Source organism: Quercus lobata, chromosome 12 (assembly GCF_001633185.2).
Source record: "Quercus lobata isolate SW786 chromosome 12, ValleyOak3.0 Primary Assembly, whole genome shotgun sequence".
Classification (NCBI taxonomy): domain Eukaryota; kingdom Viridiplantae; phylum Streptophyta; class Magnoliopsida; order Fagales; family Fagaceae; genus Quercus; species Quercus lobata.
In genome coordinates this window covers 26,760,211-26,781,347 of record NC_044915.1, presented here as the reverse complement: position 1 = coordinate 26,781,347, position 21,137 = coordinate 26,760,211, and the positions used below count along the sequence as shown (strand labels likewise).

At 37.0% G+C, this 21,137-nt stretch overlaps 1 protein-coding gene across 1 annotated transcript; it reads right to left on the bottom strand.

Annotated features, from left to right (window-relative positions):
* Nucleotides 1–14,150: 14,150 nt before the first annotated feature.
* On the bottom strand, nucleotides 14,151–16,219 carry LOC115972081 (glutathione S-transferase F13-like). The gene is made up of 3 exons (XM_031092229.1): nucleotides 15,970–16,219; nucleotides 15,777–15,825; nucleotides 14,151–14,789 (listed from the first exon to the last, which is right to left on the bottom strand). The coding sequence occupies exons 1-3, from the start codon at nucleotides 16,114–16,116 to the stop codon at nucleotides 14,338–14,340; spliced, it is 648 nt and encodes a 215-aa protein (XP_030948089.1). The 5' UTR covers nucleotides 16,117–16,219; the 3' UTR covers nucleotides 14,151–14,337.
* Nucleotides 16,220–21,137: the final 4,918 nt, after the last annotated feature.

Genomic DNA, 21,137 nt, shown 5'->3' with positions numbered 1-21,137 from the left:
CAAACACAAAGACAACACATGATGTGTTATCGAAGAGGAAACCGAAGCCCTCGGCGTAAAACCTCTCCGCCGCCCTCCAAGCGGTAAACAATCCACTAGAAAATACAGTTGGGATACATGGACAGCAATAGACCCTCCAAGCCTAATCTATCCAGTGCACCTAAGCCCTCTAAGCTTCTTGCTCCAACGAGGTTGCGCCGAACCTTTTTCTTTTCTAGCTTCCCAGATTCCGCTACTAGACTGTAGCATCAACCAATGAAGATTGGTTCCTTCCTAACTGCTTCCCAGAAATCCAAACAACTCTCTCACAGTAGTGATAATGGTGAGAATCAGGTTTGGTAAAATGCCTCTCAAGGATTTGACAATGGAGAGGAAGAGAGATGAGAAATTTGAAAAGACTCTAAGGTATAGATTGTGGGTGAATCAATCTTGTTTTTCTTTAGGGTTTCTCTCTCAAAATTCTCTCTGGAAGCTCTCTTACAATTGTGGGTAAAAGGGGTATTTATACTGGAATGGAAGAGGAATGTGAAACGTCAGGTTTTACAAAACAGGGGTGGCTCACGGCTTGACCTCGCGGCTTGACTAAGTCGCGAGATCCAGTCGCGAGATAACCTTATGGCCAGTTGTCCTGTTTTGTCCTGTAGTGCTCCAGCTAGCATGACTGTTCATCTTCCAGCATGCTTGGCATGTATGCTGCGTCTGGCGGCTTGCAGCCGCGAGTCACCCGCGAGTCCCAGCCGCGAGTCTCTATTTTCTTGCACACTCTTGAGCAATCTTCACTCTATCTCACTCACTACCCTTACATCAAACCCACCTAAATACAGGGTTACTAAATGCTGAATTACAAGTAAATTTGGCACGGAATAAAGCCAATTAGATGGTTGAATAAATTCAACCTTACAATCTCCCCCTTTGGCTATTCCGTGACAAAACCCTAAAACAGACTCTAAACTTAACATGTGAGTTGGGAACAGTTGAACAAAACTCACTCACACCTAACTCTAGAAGCTGTGAAGCACTTGAATCATATGAACATAATACTCCTGAAACACAACAATACACCATGATCATTGTAAGCAGAAAATTATAAATGCATATGAAACAGGCAATATGTGATCAAGTAAAGATGGAGTTAAGAAACAAACCATGGTTTGATCAACCAAGTGAACACCACAAGGTAGTGATCACAGTGCTCATTCACACTTGGAATGAACACAAAGACATACAAGTTAACAAGCACAAGGCAAGACACTTGTATGTGCAACACTCAACTAATGCATAGTACACAGGGTATATGCATCTAGGAACAATTCTACAAGGGCACAAGAGTGACAGTACATAAACCAAAATGCAGGACATTTAGATTAAAGTACTGATTTCAACATAGCATAAAGGCTGCATTAAGCAAGGTACATACCATAAAGCCTACAAACTATGCATAAAACATTAACCCTAAAAGCTTACAAAAGCACATGGGTACAAACTACAAAACATCCTGAATAACATCATCAAAATATATTAAAGTTTAAACCAAGAGTATAGGTTAAGAGTTAGAAACAACTATACACCAAAAACACAGAGTATCAAACCCATATAAACAATAAATAGTCCAACAAACATAAACCTAAACCTATAAGTTTAGAGGATAAGACTTAAAACAAAAGTATGACAAAAGTATGTGTGTACTCCCCCTATCACTATGCACACTTCCCTTTGAACTTTCTCCCCCTTACTGAATGCTCTCCCCCTTTTTGGCACGAATAGCTAAAGGCTCTCGTCCAACTTTCGTTGAATATCATCTAGCTGATTCTCCATAGTCTCAAGACGCATTTGGACATGGTTGTTTGTGGAGTAGAGAAGTGCCACAATCTCATCAATGCGTTTCTGAATATGCTCAAGTATACTCCCGACTCTATCAGTATGAGGAGCAGTCTGTGCTTGCGGAATACTAGCCGGTGAAGTTTCAAGAACAGCACGCGAAGTAGATGTAGTATGTGCAGGTGTCTCTGATTCAGGGACAGATGGAGTAACCGGAGAGATGTGAACACTCCTTGGTGATTTAGAGGAGTGACTTCTGCTAGCTTGAAGAGTGAACATGGAAATGGGACGCTGACGGGTCAACATTTTTCCATCTGCAGGAGGAATAATACCTTCACGAAGAATGAGCTTCATAATGAGACTGCAAAATGGAATAATTCCTCGAGCTGCAGTTCTACACGCGGTCTTCCTCAAGGTGTAGTAGATGTGAACACATATATCAATGGGGGCTCCTGTAATAAGATCACAAAGGAATAAAGCTCTCCCAAGATTGATGAATGTAGTGTTGGATAGTGGGTAGAGATTGGTGAACATGATCAACTTCAGTGTGGTCAGCTCTAGTGCAAACTTTGCGGTGCTGATGGATGTTCCTACACCGGATACTTCATGATCGGATCCTAGGATTTGTAGAATTTCTCCAACTTCTGGAGTTCGTTCATCGTAAGGAGTTAGATTCACATTCTGAGGTTTGGTGATGCCGAGAAGATCTGCGATGGAGTCTGGGGAAACACTAAACTCTGTTCCTCTGACCCAGAAAATGAGTTGAACTCCAAGATCAGTTGCATTGGAGAAGCATTCTTTGACCAGCTCATCCATTGGATCATCAAAGTTCCGGAACAAGTTTGCCCAATCTCGTTTCTCAAAGATTCGAGGGATAAAAGTGGTCCCTAAGGTGTTAAACTCTACCACCCGTTCCACTATAGTAGTTGACTTGTCAAAGACGTTTGAGTAGACGTGTGAGTTAAGCGAAAGTCTGAACCTATCCTCATTGGGGTCTTGAGATGCCTGAGATGATAGTCGAGTCCTTTTAGCAACTGGTGTTGCTGGTTCGTCAGCAACAATGTCTTTACCCCTGGAAGATCGACGAGACATCTGCAAGAGAACAGGCCCACAACAGAGAACCAAACAACAGTACCACACAAGATAAATTTCAACAAGATTCAGAGCAAAAGAAAATTTCAATTCATAAATACAAACTGAAGATAGTGCAGACCCAACCAAACTTCCAACAATACAAAGGAGCACAAAATGACAGGTGCAGCAAAATGGTGATAGTGCACAAAGACATAGATAGACAAAACAACTGACAGAACTGTCAATGAGACAGGTTATCATGACCATGATATGCAAACAGATACAACATTCGAACATTTAGAGCAGATAACATGAAACACTCCACAAGAAATATGAACATGGGAAAATATTTCAACATGAAGTAACAAATCATCCACACTAGAGCACATGGTTGAGAGACACACATTATGTTAACATAAAAACTCAGTAAGCAATACCGAAATCCAACATCAATACTCAAGCAAGTGAAATGAGCAAGTCAAATGAGCAAGTCAAATAAACACCAAACCCATTTAAGAAAAGATTTTCAGACTCAACAACAGGCAAATATCAGAACAATGAAAAACACATTGTGACCACTCAACATGAAAATAGATGAGAACAATAGCAAACACAGCAGGTATGAAATGTTTCGAACACAATATCAATCCAAACGGTAAAAGAAATATCCATGAAATAGGTAAAATGAGATTGAGAAATCAAAACCCATACCTTTTCTTGATGATTTGGACAAGAAATGAAGCACCAATGAGATTTGAAAATGGATTCACGGAGTGTTTGGGAAGGAGATAGTTTAGAGAGAAGATGAACAGTCACAAATGTTCGAGGGAAAACTGAAAAAGATTTAAAAACTGCTCCTATTTCTGCCAAACACGCGTTTTTCGCGACTTGATTAAGTCGCCACACAGTCGCCAGTTCAAGCCGCCAAAACACTCAAGGACAAAAATTTGAAAAATTTTTCTAAGTGTTTTTCGCGACTGGAAGGTCTACCCGCGAGTGAGTCGCGAGCTGAGCCGCGAAAATCTCTGAGTAACCCTTGCGACTGGACCTTCCACTCGCGAACAAGTCGCCAAAAATGACCCGCGAAGACGCGACTGAGGCACGCAACTTGACATACCCGCGACTGAGCCGCCAAAACAGGGCAAAACAGGATTTTTGAAATTTTCAGATTTTTCAAACAAATACTTTCCAAAAACACCTAAAACACTCAAAAATCTTTTTGTGCTTGATTTAACAAAGTTTTGAGCATGTGAAAACACATTTCATCAAGTACAATCACACAAATGAATATGGCATTTATTGAACATAAACTTGTGTGTTGTGTGTGGATATCAATAATGAGATAGTCCTTAGTCTAATGTGAAGCTTCAATGATCAATTCAGCCAAGACATACACAATTAGCACTAGATCATGTGACCCATCTCAATTATAAAAATGTGTATATATGACCTCCCACAAAACTTGATAACATAATTTGGAGCTTTACATTTGACTCCACTTTCAATCATAACATTTGATCTTTTTGATCTTTTGAGTCAATCATCTCTCATTGTGAGAGTGATATTTGATATTTCACTTTAATGAACAAGTCTTTGACTTTTTGAATAAACATTCACTTTAATATAAGGTCGCTTACCCTTTTTCCTAGTCAAATACTAGAATGTGCGACAGGCTTTTGCAGCTCAATATCTCTTTTCATTTGGAGATTTACATTTGGTGAGCTCTTTTTAGTAAAAACAAAAATAAATAGTGGGAAGATATATAGACACAAGTCTATGCATGTCTCAAGATCAACATAACCATTCACTAATCATTCATGACAAGTTTGAATATCTATTTACAACAATCACATAGATTTCAAGATTTTTCCCACAGTGATATGAGTGCATGAAAACAAGCAATGCTCGAAAATGCACAAAGCCATTAACACAAAGGTACAAGGCAAAACAAGTTTTGAGACAAAAAACTCAACAAAGTCAATCAAGCTTTTTGATTTTTTAATTTTTATGTGATTTTTGGATTTTTGACACAAGAAACAAAAAGATTGATAAGACAAAATTAAAAATATGCACAAGTAGACAAGCAAACAATCAACAGCAAAAACAGCAAGCAAAACAAACAAACATTGTCACAAAGCATAGGAAGTATTAATGCATGGACATGTTGTAATGCTTATGCATGAGTACCCTTTTTCACCCACACGTCACTTGCGTTTGGGGTGATTTCCTTATAGGATTGGGTACGGGAGTTAGGGCTTTCAAACCTTCGTGAAAAGCTTTCCAAGCAGTTGTTGAATGCACTAATCATCTTCATCACGTTCATCATTCCGGGATCACCATTCTGATCTCTAGATTGATCACCTGCCCAAATTCTTCTATCATTTCTAGGTCCTCCTGACCTTTGAGGAGTTGCACTATTCTTTACTCTCAGCTTTTGGCAATTTGGTCGAGTATGCCCTTGAAGTCCGCAATAATGACACACATAAGTTGCTCTAGGACCTCTTTGTGGTCGTGGGCGTGACTTGGCACGATATTCAGACCTGCCCACAGATTGATTATGGGGATTCAACATCCGTTGGTTCACCACATTCTTCTTCTCCTCCACCTTGAGCTTCTCATCAGTAAGGTCAGCTACAACTGGATCTTTGGCCTTTACAAACTTCACTTCTTTAATGACATTTCCAGATGAACTACCTCCTCCGGTATATCCCAATCCGGATTTGTCTGAAAAACTCTTTTGAGATGAGATAACATCATCTAGCTTCTTGGTGGTGACCCTCTCCACTTTAGCATTTGCTTGCACAACCTCATTCTTAAGAAATCTCACTTTTGTGTAAGTTTCGGACAACTCACCATTCAATGTTTCTATCTCACATTTGGCCTCCCTATATCGGATTAGGAGACTTTTGTAGTCCTCCTCAGCCTTCTTTATTTTTCTCACAGTAGCCTTGGCCACCCTTGTATACTCACTGAACTTCTCCAAGAGTGAGTTATAATTCTCTTGAAGATTTGCTGTGCTTTCATCTTCTTCAGCATCTGATTCTTCAACAATTCCTAGTGATTCATCATCACTATGTTCTCCAAGGTCTCGTACAAGCAGATTCAACTCATCTGAAGACTCAACATGAGCAATAGTCATAAAAGCCGAATAGTTCCCCTCTCCATCACAGCTCTCTTCAGATTCTGAGTCAGACGAATCCGAGTCACTCAAAGTCATGGCATACACTTTACCTTTCGATTTCAAATAATTCGGACATTCCTTCTTAAAGTGTCCATGCTCGTTACATTCGAAACAAGTGACACCTTGTGTGGGTTGGGATTCTTTTCCATCTTTCTTTTTGAATTCCCTTTTCTCCCTTCCAGAACTTTGGAATTTTCTTTTATCATCAAATTTGCCATTATTTTTGAATTTCAAGAACTTTCTGAAATTTTTGACAAGGTATGCAACATCTTTGTCAACCACATCTTCTCCCGATGAGTCTTGATCTTCCACCTTCTCATTAATGGTCTTTAGAGCAAGAGATTTACTCTTCCGTTGATTGGGCAGCGACATCTCATAAGTCTGTAGAGAACCAACCAGCTCCTGTACTTTGATGTCATCAAGGTCCTTACTCTCTTCAATTGCTGTCACTTTAGCACGAAAACTTTCCGGCAATGATCGAAAGATCTTCCTTACAATTTTTGAATCCTCCATTTTCTCCCCCAAGTTGAACTTACTGACAACCACCTCATTTAGCTTCCCATAGAAAGAGTCAAAAGACTCATCCTCACTCATTTTGAGCTCCTCAAACCGAGTGGTCAGCATTTGTAACTTGATGTCTTTCACTTTCTTCGTACCTTCATAGGTGGTTTCCAAAATCTCCCATGCTTCTTTGGCAATGGTAATGTGAGAAATCCTGTGAAATTCATCTGGAGACATACCACAGAAAATAGCATTGAGTGCTTTACTGTTAGCATTAGATGCAGCAAGTGCTGCCTTATCCCAAGTGGATTTGGCTGCCTCAGGTTTGGTCCAACCAATCTCAACAGCATCTCAAACGGATTCATCAATAGAACACAGAAAAGCTCTCATGCGAACCTTCCAAAAAGCATAATTACTACCATCAAAATATGGAGGTGCATTTAGGGATTGAGACCTATCCATCTCAAAAGGGAGTCAAGGATCACACAATGGTAATGAAACCAATAGCAGTGTACCCGCTCTGATACCAATTGAAAGTTCAAAAACGTGTATAAACACCTTTGAACGTTTAGACCCCCAAATTACAACTTAACCAATTCAAGCAATATGTCAAACAACTAGTGTGCGGAAACTTAACATATGCTATAATATGAAATTGGTTAAAAACTATCTAAGCCAAAACAAAATAAAATCCACAGCAGATAATAAAAAGGCAAAGATAGAGAGGAAGGAAGATGCAAACACAAAGACAACACGCGGTGTGTTATCGAAGAGGAAACCGAAGCCCTCGGCGTAAAACCTCTCTGCCGCCCTCCAAGCGGTAAACAATCCACTAGAAAATACAGTTGGGATACATGGACAGCAATAGACCCTCCAAGCCTAATCTACCCAGTGCACCTAAGCCCTCCAAGCTTCTTGCTCCAACGAGGTTGCGCCGAACCTTTTTCTTTTCTAGCTTCCCGGATTCCGCTACTAGACCGTAGCATTAACCAATGAAGATTGGTTCCTTCCTAACTGCTTCCCAGAAATCCAAACAACTCTTTCACAGTAGTGATAATGGTGAGAATCAGGTTTGGTAAAATGCCTCTCAAGGATTTGACAATGGAAAGGAAGAGAGATGAGGAATTTGAAGAGACTCTAAGGTATAGATTGTGGGTGAATCAATCTTGTTTTTCTTTAGGGTTTCTCTCTCAAAATTCTCTCTGGAAGCTCTCTTACAATTGTGGGTAAAAGGGGTATTTATACTGGAGTGGAAGAGGAATGTGAAACGTCAGGTTTTACAAAACAGGGGTGGCTCACGGCTTGACCTCGCGGCTTGACTAAGCGAGATCCAGTCGCGAGATAACCTTATGGCCAGTTGTCCTGTTTTGTCCTGTAGTGCTCCAGCTAGCATGACTGTTCATCTTCCAGCATGCTTGGCACGTGTGCTGCGTCTGGCGGCTTGCAGCCGTGAGTCACCCGCGAGTCCCAGCCGCGAGTCTCTGTTTTCTTGCACACTCTTGAGCAATCTTCACTCTATCTCACTCACTACCCTTACATCAAACCCACCTAAATACAGGGTTACTAAATGCTGAATTACAAGCAAATTTGGCACGGAATAAAGCCAATTAGATGGTTGAATAAATTCAACCTTACACAAGCAATTATGAAAAAAAAAATAAAGGAAAAATCCCTTAGACATGTTCATCTAGAGAAAATCAAAATACTTAGACATGTTCGTTCAAGCATTTAAAAAAATAAAACAACTACCTAGACATGTTTATCTAAGCATTCAAGGGAAAGTTGTGTTTTAGCCTAGAAGTGTTCATCTAAGCATTCAAGAGAAAATTGTGCTTTAGCCTAGAAGTGTTCATCTAAGCATGTAAAATGAATATCAATGAGACATATAGGCATGTTCATCCAAGCATATCATGAAAGAAACAAATAACAACTTGTTAAGCATTTATTCAAGCATGTGTAGAAAGTTAAGAACATAATTAACTACTTACCAGCATAGAGCATAAATTAAAAAGGGGAAGTGATCACTTAAAGGGCTAGGGAGAAAGTAAGGAAGTACTAAATTACAACCGAAGTAGGAACAATGGTTGCACAATAGCTTTTCTTTTCTGCTTTCTCACTACCTCTCCAGAGGGAATTCGGGGTGCAGAAAATGGAAGAAGTCTTCTCTATTTATAGGGGAAGGGATGGCTTAGCTTTAAAGCTAAGTTATTAGCTTTCTTCTGAAGCTAAGGGAGGAGATAACCTGTTTAAATGAGCTAGAACGGATTTGGTGTTGATCCCCATTTGAATTTTGAAAGGAAGTTGAAGATGATGCTGCACCTGCTTCGTATTTGGCTCTAACTTTCCGCTCAAAATTCAAACTGATTCAAGATGGATGTTTTTTGAAATGAAATTCAATTATCTACAACTTTTTCATAAATAGAGAAAAACAAATTTCAACGTTTTCCAGGCCAAAAATGCGTTTCAAATTGCTGCTGAAGATAATAACGTTTTTTGAGCATATTTTAATTTTTTTCACAGGATGTATCTGTTTCTCTATCCAATTTATTTTTCAAAAATCTTTCTTCTGAAGCAAAGGGAAAGGATAAGTCTATTAGATAGGCTTGAACAGATTTGATGTTGATCCCCATTTGAAATTTTGAGAGAAAATTGAAGATAGTGCTAACTTTGTGTTATCTTCTGCACCTGTTTCATATTTTGGCCATAACTTGTGCTCAAAATTCCAATTGATTCGGGATTGATTTTTTTTGAAAGTAAATTCAATTATCTACAACTTTTATAGAAATAGAGAAAATCAAATTTCAACGTTTTCTAGGCCAAAAATGCGATTCAAGTTGCTGCTGAAGATAATGACGTTCTTGCTTTTTTTGAATTTTTCCTATCTCCAAATTTTTTTCAAAAGAGTAGATAAGATGTCCTAAAGGAAAACATTTTTTTTTTTTTCAAAAAAAATGAAATCCAATCAAAAATCACACCTAATTAATTTTAAATTAATTCTTGTAAGAACCAATCAAAATTAAGTGTTTAAGATAGAACGTGATCAGGCCCATCGTGTAGGTGAGCCATGATCATTGAAAATTGTTTGTATGATAACTTTAATCAGATGGTCCGATCAAAACCCATGACATACCATTATGATTGTTAGAGCATTAAGATTTGTTTTGTATCACAAATTTGAAGATCTACCGGTTGGTTAAATGCAAGTTGTAAAATGGGGTGTCTATAGGTAGGAACTCCTACTTGTGGTGGATGTTAATAAAATTGGTATGTATAATGGATGAATGTAAAAATGATGTTTTATCGATTAGAACTTGGTATGTTAGCACTTATGAAAAAATTATTAAAATCTTATGTTATTTACATTACTCATTTTTGAAATGCAATTTACATGATAAAAAAGTGTTTTTCATTTTTTAATGAAGAGGATTTTATATATATATATATATATATATATATATATATATATATAAGCCATGCTATAGATACAACAAATACACATCAAATTGTAATTGGTAGAGCATAAAGTAGAATGCAAAAAATGAGATAAAAGATTTGTATTTCAGAGACAACAATTTTCTTAATTTTTTTTCACAACCTCTGAGTTGGTAAAGTTTTTATTAGTTCTCTTACTTTTAATTTTTTTTTTTTTTTTTTACCTATTATTAATAGCTTGTCACTTACGTAGGTGTAGCTTTTTTTGTGAAATTATTTGTGTAAGTTAGACTCCATTTAAAAAAAAAAAAAAAAATTCACATATAACGGTTAAGTATAACCATCACCACAAATATAACTTTCCACAAAAGTCTTTTTATATAAAAAAGTGGACACTTTCAATACAAATATACAAACGTATTTGATTCACACACTGATTTACATCCCGATAAAACAAAATGGTTTATTGTATTCTTAAATGATACTTCATATTTGTGAGGATCCTTTTTCGGACAGTGTCCAGGCCCAAGTAGAAGCAAAGACCCTAGGCCTTTTAGTTGTCGTTTCAAGGGACTGGGCTTAGTTTGCCACAACTAAATGGGCTAATTACACACCAAGTGGTGCACAGAGTAAGAATCCTACAATACGTACATACTAGGAAAAAAAAAATATATATATATATATATATATATGTATGGAATAGCAAGAAACAGTAAAGGAGTAATGTAATAAGAAAGATGCAAAATAAATGCTAGGGATCCTTAAAATTATCTGAGATATTTCATTACTTTTCTTAATTGTGAACTGCAATGTGCTCACTAAGACGTGTTACAAGGTCCAAATAAGCTCAAAAATTACAAATTTAGATGGCTCTCCAAGCCTCTAAGACTTACACAGTTTGAATCCCTTTGAATCCAAGTATGCTCTATAGTGGTTGTTTTTAGGATACCGGATGATATTTCTCTTTCTTTTACTACTTTCTTTGAGTTTTTTGACAAAGTTTTCTCAACGATTCTATTCTGATTCACTATTGCTGAATGCCGATTCTATTATAATAGTGTCATCCTAGGGTTCCAGGATACCACTGATTCCTCTCATTTGCTCTCCTAGGTACTAGAGCTCATGTTGTGCCAGCAACTTTGGTGGCTAGTCCCTTCTTTGTTTCTCATAGTTTTCTTCTTTTTTTGCTTTTTCCCCAAAAACCTCTTGCTGACTTTCCGTTTTGGGATGTCCCTAGAGAGCTAACCTCTAATCTCTCTTCCTTCAAGGCTTCTACACCTCACCTTTTTAGATTCAGCTTTTTGGCTACCTTTCCTTTTGTCATTTTTCCCGAGTGAGCTGATTCCATCTCTACCAGGTTGAAAGTTTTCCCAACTACTTCCCTTCGTGGTTCTTCTTTCTAGGTTCCCCGAAGTACTAGCCCTTTCTTCATGAATTGTTATTCCCCAAGCTCTCTAATTACTTTCTACATCATTGGGTGGCTGATAAGGACATATATGTTCTTCCTTCCTTGTGTTTCTGGGCACTTCTTTTGAGCTGTCTTAATCTCATCCTAGTTTTGCTACATGTCCCAAGGACCCCGAGCTCCTGGCAATCCCTAGGTATCCGACCCAGTTCTTATTACTGGACTCTCTTTTGATTTTCTGATTGTGGCAGGCTGGGCTTCTTCCTTTCTTCCCTTCGTTTCTAATACCCCTCCCTTCGTGGGTCTTGGGCTTAAATCATTTTTAATATATTTGGGCCTACCATCCTTTTTTTTTTTTCCCTGTTATGAGCTCAAGTCTTTTATTATTTTTTTCCATGGAGTTTAGCTTACTGTGCCACTCTGGGCATTGGTATAGTATTATAACTTTTTAGACCTCAATAATATTATAAAAGAAAAGACAGAAAAATCATCAATTTTATAAATAACAAAAAAAAAAAAAAAAAGTACCAATCTCTCTTCTGTGTTTTGATTAATTTTCTTTCCTTTACTACATTTTCCAAGTTTCATACAGTGGCTCAGTATATATATATATATATATATATCATAAAGTGGCTCAGTAATCTTATTTGCAAAAGTATATTTCATCTTACAAGATTCTTCTTACCATTTGTTTAGTTCATCTTTCCATGCAATAGAAAAAGACAATGCGGCCCATAAGAGCTTATTAACTTATTTTTGGCCCAACTTTTTAAGGCTTCTATAAACTAAGTAATTGGACTTTTCTTTAACTAAGAAAATATACAAAAATGATTATAGAGAGCATTATATCACCGTGATTTGAGAATATTTAATAATTTTCCCAAAAGTGAGACAAGAGTTTGGATGAGAGGTGTGAGCTTTTCTTTCTCCTACCATGGCCAGGAAACCTATTAAGTCAAGTGTCTCAAAGGTTTTTGGGTTTCATTAAACAAGTTTGTAAATTTTAATTGAGTTGAAGTTTGGGTTTTGTAAAGCTCTTTGAGGAAAAAAAAAAATTCCAAATTTTTTTTGTAAGCTCAAATTGTGTGATAAAACATGAGCAAGAGACCATGAAATTTGTTGATTTGGTAGAGCTCAACTTGTGAATGTAGGCTTTGGCACGAACCACATAAGTACTAAGCACATTAGGAAACATTACACCAACAATTTGGTTAATTTAGTGTGGTTCCTAAGCCTCATGTAATCAATGAGGTCCTTGTTTCAAATCACCTAAATATCATTGATCTTGTGGCCACCTTAAAGGGATTCTCAAGTCCACATCTCATTGCCTCTTCAAGGTGGGAAAAACTCTCTCAAAGTAGGTCAAGAGTGGGGCGGGTTGTAGGTATTTTACCATCCTAGTGAGGTGACTTTGGTATTAAAGAGATAGAGATAAAAGATACAAAGGTAGGTCTAGGGCAAGGTAGGTTGGAGGTATTTTATCCTCTCTAATGAGGTGGCTTCAACAACAATGAGGTAAAGATAGAAGAGAAAGTGGAGGGGTAATCATGAGAGAGAGAGAGAGAGGGAATAACTATTTTGGAATGGTAAATGAATAAATTAGAAATAGAATATATGCAAAAATATATATTAATTAAAAGTACATATATAACATAGTTGTTAGTATCATACAATACGTGATACATATCATATAATTGTATCATATTGTGTACACATGCAAAAAGTTCCATATCATAAGGATATATCATAAATGCTCATAAATCGTCCGATACATTATTATGTATCATATGAATCATATGGTATTAGTGTATTGTACAATACATAGACATTTGAATTTAAAATGAGGGATTTTGTTAAAATTTGTGATTTTAATTCTATTTGATTTAAACAAGTTGTTAGACTTTTTTTTAACACAAAATTATTGGAATACTTAATTCCATGAGTTTTTTTTTTTTTCCCCCTCTACTCTTTCTCCTACAAAACCATACACTTGACACTTTACTTTCATATTTGCAAATTAGTTCTTTTCTATGCTATGAATAATGTATTAAATGAAAATATAATTATTTTTTATGTTGTTATTACTGTTACAAGTCTAAGAAGCTAGAATGCTAAGAAAAAATATAAAGAATTAAATATTAGAATTTTAAAAAGAGAGAGAGAGAGAGAGAGAGAGAGTAAATATTGATTATAATGACTAAAATGTCAATGAAAAAATAATTTTGCAAGATAATGACAAATATGATAACATTAAAAATATGTTATCAAATATGATAACATTAACTTAGATGGAGTTGATTAGGCAAGATAATGAAAAGAAATTATTATCTTGGTTTATATATTATGTATTATCACTTCTGAGTTTAATAAATTTGAATGTGTATGTAATAAAAATATGTTAATTTGATAACATATTTAATTAGCTTTGTTGAATATATTCCAAATTTATAATGAGTATATCTTTTACATATGTATATCTATATTTCTTTTTTCTTTTTTTAATTATTAGGTATTTGTGTATCTTTACAATATACAATACGATACAATTCACGTTATAAAAATATAAAAATTTGATTTACGATACGATTCATGATTCGACAATTATGGATATAAACATAAAACCATAAAAATACACATTCAACAGCGGGGTGCAGAGAGACAACGTAAAGGAAGCAAAATTCATCACCACCCTGTCATCTCTCTGGGATGTAGAAAGCCCTCAAAAGTACACAGGGAAAATTATAGGTCAAACAAAACTGAAAATTTTTATTCCAAGTGTTCAAAAAGCTTTGAACGTTTACATTAGGTGATAAGAAAATCTCATATGAGAAAGAGAGAGCACTTATTTTATTTAATATAGACTATATATAGTCCGCTGAGATAACCACCATCTCATCAAGTTCTTCCAAAATGTTAACATTTCCTCTTAACCAAAAGTCATGGCCCCAGCCATTTTCTTGAAAGAAGGCCTAGAAGAAATGTCCTGCCACCATGCCATAACATGGGGACGGTCTTTAACCATCGAGGCACATGGTGTGGTCATGAAATAGTGCATGTAAGGAAGGTGATGCAGGTCAGCCATGCTATAGAAATCACCAGCCAAGTACTTGCACGTACTCAGCCTAGACTCATACACATCAAGCACTTTTCCTAGCTTCCCCGTGCAGGCATCGACGACTGCTTGTTCAGTTTTTTTGCCCATTGAAGGCCCAATAACATATTCCATGACAATGGGAGAGATTGCAGGGTTGAATGTCTGGGATTCCACCTCCATCCATACCTTAACCATAGCAGCTTCTTTGGGGTTTTTGTGCCTCATGAGATCAGTTCCAGTATCCTTGCATTTCTCAGCCACATATGCTGTGATTGCCCTAGATTCTGTAAAACACATGAAAGGTCAATTATTTAAGGAATCCACTTAGATTGCTTGTGAAAGCAAGATATATAAGTATTGACTAATGAGCTCTTTATTTATTTATTTCAGGGAAAAGATTTGAAATTAAAAACCTTTCACAATTTGATTCCCGCACCACATGGTCATAAGAAAAAAAATATCGACAAATATTCAAATGATTAAAAGTATGTTATAATCAATCAGGATGAACTAAGAAGGAAACTAGTAGAATATGTAAGAAATCAAAGTGAATTTATTATGGAGAAAGAGAAAATAATTAACTCTTTTTTTTTTTATCTAGGATAAAATTTTACGTTAATCTAATTTCATTATTATCTTGAATTCCCTTTGTTTTTAAATTAATGTACACTGTTGATCTCATAAGGCAATATAAACCAACGATGGTTTGCTGGGCCCCATTGTCTTCGAGCCATGACAAGTTGACAACAACAGAGTACAGAAACAACAAGCTTAGCAATAAGATTTGGAGTTTGACACATGAATATCCAAATTCAATGTCATATATATATATTGTTAAACTTGGATCATTGATGCTTTGAACATCTCCAATACCAAGCTATCGTACATTCGTACCCTTTCATTTTTACTTTTGCAGGGCACTTTTATCTCTAGGCCACTTGACATATTAAAGCATTGGTGCCTCCAATACAATCCGAGCTCAAGCACCAGTGCACCACTTTTGAGTTCAACAGGAACAGTACAGGTGTATAGAGTGACCTATTCTATCACTCTTTGATAAAAATTAAATTAAATAAAAAAAATTAAATATAAGTTTGGTTCAAACATTTTTTTTTTAATTGCATTAATTCAAGCATTTATGCAGGAGAAAGACCTTCTAATTTGGATCTAGAGCAATCATCACTATGATAGATAATATAGTCATAAGCATGAGAAAAATAATTAGGTAGCAGAAAACAAAAATATATGAAAAAAATATAAGGTGAACTTACCATAGAGAGTGAGATCACCATCTTCTAGCACTGGAATCTGACCAAAGGGCTGCAATGTTTTTTACCCAAAAAAATATTATAAACCAATTTGAAAACTAAAAATTGTGTATCTACAAATGCATGGAGATTCGATAATATAAAATCGAGTGCAAGGAGAAAAAATACTATTAGATTTTATGTGGATAATACATACATTCTTAGATAGAAAAGGAGGCTGTTTGTGTTCCCCAGTGCCAAGGTTAACCGGAACAAGCTCAAAATCTGCACCTTTCTCATGGAGGCAAGCCATCACACGACTGGTGCATGTGGACATGGGAACTCCATAAAGCTTCATAGCCATTTTCTCACTAACACAAGGATCCAATAAGTGATAGATAGAGAGAGGAAGAGAGAGATATGCTATGTGTTGAGGTGAAGTGAACTGTATGTTATATAGGGTAAAATATAGAGGAAGGTGTTATATATAGTTATGGGCCTTATGGCCCAGCTAGTCTTGGCCACCACTAGTATCGAAATTTGACTGTGGGTGCGGATTGGAAGGGAGATAATCATGAGGTCTAAATTTAATTGCGTTACCATTTCAGATATCACCATACTTATCAGATTTCCCCGTCAAATTACCACTATTTTCTTGCTAACTTATCAAAATTGTAGCCAGGATATATTTTGACTATTTCCAACGTCTATAAAAAAAAATTTTGAATATTTCCAACAGCATGACATGCTGAAGCATGTGATCATTTCATTACATATTAATTTTGACTATTTCCAACGTTTATCAAAAAAAAAAAATTCTTTGACTATTTCCAACAGCATGACATGAGGAAGCATGTGTTCATTACATATATAGACACCTATAAAGTGGCCCAGTAATTTATTCGCAAAGGCATATTTCATCTTACAAGATTTTTCCTACCATTCGTTTAGTTCATCGTTCTATGCAATAGAAAAGACCAAAGGGGAGGTAGAATATATTAGGCCTCTTTCGGCCCAAGCAGCCCATAAGAGCTTATTAAATTATTTCCGGCCCAACTTTTAAGACTTCTATAAACTAAGTAATATTGGACTTTTTTTTTTTTTTTAATCTAAGAAAATATACAAAAATGAGAGTAGAGAGCTCCATATCACCGTAATATAAGAGTATTTAATAATTTTTCCAAAAATTAGATAAGAGTTTGGATGAGAGGTGCAAGCTTTTCTTTCTCCTACCATGATCATGAGGCCTATTAAGTCAAATATGTCAAGGGTGTTTGGGTTTCTTTAAACAAGTTTGTAAATTTTAATTGAATTGAATTTTGGGCTTTGTAAAGCTCTTTGAGGTAATATTGTATTTTTCCAAATTTGTTTTGTAAGCTCAAATTGTGTGATAAAACATGAGTAAGAGACCATGAAATTTGTTGATTTGGTAGAGCCCAACTTGTGAATGTAGGCTTAGTCGAAAACCACATAAGTAATAAGTGCATTAGGAAAAGTTACACCAACAATTTGGTTTAGTGTAGTTCCTAAGCCTCATGTAATCAATGAGGTCACTGGTTCAAATCACCTAACCATCATCGATCTTGGGGCCATCTGAAGGGAATTCTCAAGTCCCCATCTCATTGCCTCTTTAGGGTGGGAAAAACTCTTGTAGAGCAGGTCTGGAATGGGGGGCAGGTTGTAGGTATTTTACCATCCTAGTGAGGTGACTTTGGTATTAAAGAGGCAGAGATAAAAGATACGAAAGTAGGTTAAGGGCGAGGTGGGTTGGAGGTATTTTACCCGCTATAATGAGGTGGCTTCAACATTAATAAGGTAAAAATAAAAGAGAAAGTGGGGTGGGGGGGGGGGGGGGAGACAGAGAGAGAGTAACTATTTTGAAATGGTAATAGATACAAATGAATAAAATATATGCAAAAATATATTTTAAATAAAAGCATTGATATAAGACGAAAATATATTTTCTGTCCCTACATTTTGGGCCATTTTCCAATTTGGTCCACACTTTTTTGGAACTCCTATTTTGGTCTCTGAAAATCAAAAATCACTATCAATGTAGTCTCCACCATCATCGCACTAACCAAAACTGCTTATATGGTACACGGAATGCATAACTATCATGTTAAGCACAAACGTGACCATTAAAATAGTAATAAAAATGTCACATCAGCATTTGATTGTAATAAATTAATTTATCAAATTAACAAAATAAAAAATTAAAAATTAAAACAAAAAAATAAATGAATTCAAATCTAGGTTGATCTTGAACATGAAAATATAAGAAAACAAACCCAGAAAAGAAAAGAAAAGAGATTACAACCAAGCATAACCCAAACCACAACCTCCAAAAATCAAACACCTTGCCTACACAAACCCGCAACCAAACTCCAAAAATCAACCAAACCCACAGCCAAACTCCAAATATCAACCAAGAACAAACAACAACCTCTACAAAACCCTAACACTTTGTGTGTGAAACTATTTCTCTCTCTCTCTTTCTCTCTCTCTCACATTTTTCACACATAAAAGGTTATCTCTCTCTCTCTCTCTCTCTCTCTCTCTCTTCATTTTTGGTGGATTTTTTTTATACTTTTCTTGAATCTTTACATTAGGTTGATGAATTTTTGTATTATTTCAAATTCCACTATGACCAAGTTTGGTGTTTTTAAGTTGTTATTTTTTTAATTCTCTTTGATTTCATAGATGTTATCATATTGCATTATAAAGATAATTGTAAGGACACGATTCGTGGCGGACCGTAACAGTGTCGGGTTCGCGCGTGAAAAGGCCCTAACAATATCATTTGTAGAGCGTGGATTTGGAAGGCTAGGCCTTGATCGACAGGCGGTGGGTTTTTCGTGGTGTTCGTACAAGTTAAAGTTTTCCTTCACCCTTGGAGTCTTTCTCTTGGAGGTGGGCTGGGAGGCTCTGGTTTTTGGCCATTTTTCCCAACCCCTCCTTTAGGTTACTTATTTTTCCTTTTATATTTGCCTGCGTTCATTGTCCTTCGTCCACGTATAGGGTCAACCTTTCCAAAATTGATACTTATCCCATCAGCCCATATTCAAAGTCGTTGGGGGTGGTTGTAAAAGCCAAAGAATGCGGCTCTGTCAGGTTCAGAGCATTGAATGGCAGTAAGGGCAACTTTCCCCAGATATTTTAGATCTTTCTTCCAAGTTTCAGTCCTATACCGTTTTTACCCCTCTTTCAGGGGGGACTTTGGGTCTGCCGAGGACTGAGCTGTCCTCGGCGGTATCCATAGGCTATTTTGTCGAGCTTGGGCCATAGCCTTCCTCGGCTTGGGCCTTTGGATTCTCCCCGGGTAGATGCGCCTGGCCCATAAATCATTTGGGCCCCACAATAGCCCCTCAAAACCCGGCTGTCCAACCTCATGGTTGGAAAGGGGGGTTTTGGTGATGCCGAACCTCTTCCTACGGCCCAATCAATTTGGCCTATTAATAATGCTGGCGGCTCTTCATCTGTCCAAGAAATGCACCGGTCTATGAGACAGTTTTTTGATTTCGCGCTTGATGCGTTCTTATCGTTTAGGTATCCAAGACGCGCTTTTAATGACCACTATTTACGAGACTACTTTAATTCGGCGGTTTGTTTTGATGGGGTGGAGAAGCGGAACCGGCATGTTTGTGTTGGCAGATTCTTTTGGAGATCTGAACCTATTAAATGTCTCCCGCTCCACCCTTTGTATAAGAAGGAAGGGAGGAGGTTATTGTTTTTGTAAAGAATCTCTTTTCATCCTTCTGAGATTTGAAATACTTGGCCTCCCCTAGGGTTCATTTTACCCACTGGTTTATAAACTAAATCGTGATACACTTTACCATAACAAAGAGTGATACAGGAGCCAAACCCCTCCCATAAACGCCATGTTCCAATAAAGCTCATTATGGCTCGATCGGGACAGGAATGGCGAAGACTCAAAATCAACCTCACCCTTCTTTCAGTCAAAATCCGAAGCAGGGACTTGTCACGTCAAACTTTCGTCGTGACTGAGTCGAGAACACCCATCATCAGTACCAACCGCTCTCCTATGAGCATACCTAGTATAGCTCCAGTGTGTTGGGAGTTAGGATCGAGGCAGGGACTAAGTGTCTCTACTTCTTCCTCTCTTCCTTCACTGGTGCTATCCTCCGTCTCCCTTTCTTAGTCTTCCCAGCATCAGATCCATCCTGGTGCTTTCACTTCTCCCTCTTTTGCTCCTTTTTCTTTCTTTTCATCTCTTCTCTCTTCTTCTCCTCCTTCTTTACTCATGTCCTCCATCTTCTTCATTCATCTCCTCCATCTTCTTCATTGATTTCTTCTTTACTATTTCCTTCTCCTTCATTTTTTCCCAAAGAAGGTTCTTATCGTAATATGAGCAGTATTGAGGCAGAGATTGGAGAGACTTTGAAGACGAGTTTAAAAGACGCCTGACAGTTTACTTATCTGTACTACGGATGTAATTGTTGCTTAGGCAGTTCACATTTTGTATAGGCTCGTTTGAGCCCCTCTTTGTACGTTGTAATAATTTTTCGTATTAATAAAAATTGTTGTTATTTTATTTCGCATGTTTTGTCTCTATACCTTTTCTTTTTTTTAAATTTACAAACGCTGCTCGGCACAATAATATAGTATCTAAATCAATGACGACTAAGACCAAAATACTTGATAATAAAAAAATGTCGCCATAACTTTAATAGAAATGTTTGGCACAATAAGGCCGACCAGTGAAAAGTAATACTTACCCCATGCTAGCCGAGGAGTAAAACGAAGGTTTGATGCCGTGTGAGGAATAACCATTTGAAGATATATCACCCACCAAATGAACAGCCTTCTTATACGACTAAATTCTGGGGCGTTCCACCACCTTCCTTACAACTTTATTGGTCTTAACCTTTTATGGTGTTTAAGCCGTGGATGAAGTGACCTGACATTTTTATCAAGTAACCCATCTTACGAAATTCAAACCTTTTCTTATCCAAGTATTTGGTTTCCCCATTGGCTTGGGTCCGAGGACCATACAAGGCCTTGGTTCTGTCCAAAACTTGTAATAATTATAATTTTTTGTACTTGGTTTTCCCATAGGCTTGGGTCCGAGGACCATGCAAGGCCTTGGTTCTGTCCAAAACTTGTAATTTTTTATGTACTTGGTTTCCCCATAGGCTTGAGTCCGAGGACCATGCAAGGCCTTGGTTCTGTCCAAAACTTGTAATTTTTTATGTACTTGGTTTCCCCATAGGCTTGAGTCCGAGGACCATGCAAGGCCTTGGTTCTGTCCAAAACTTGTAATTTTTTATGTACTTGGTTTCCCCATAGGCTTGAGTCCGAGGACCATGCAAGGCCTTGGTTCTGTCCCTGGGCTACTATGCTGAACGGGCCTGGGCAGCGAAT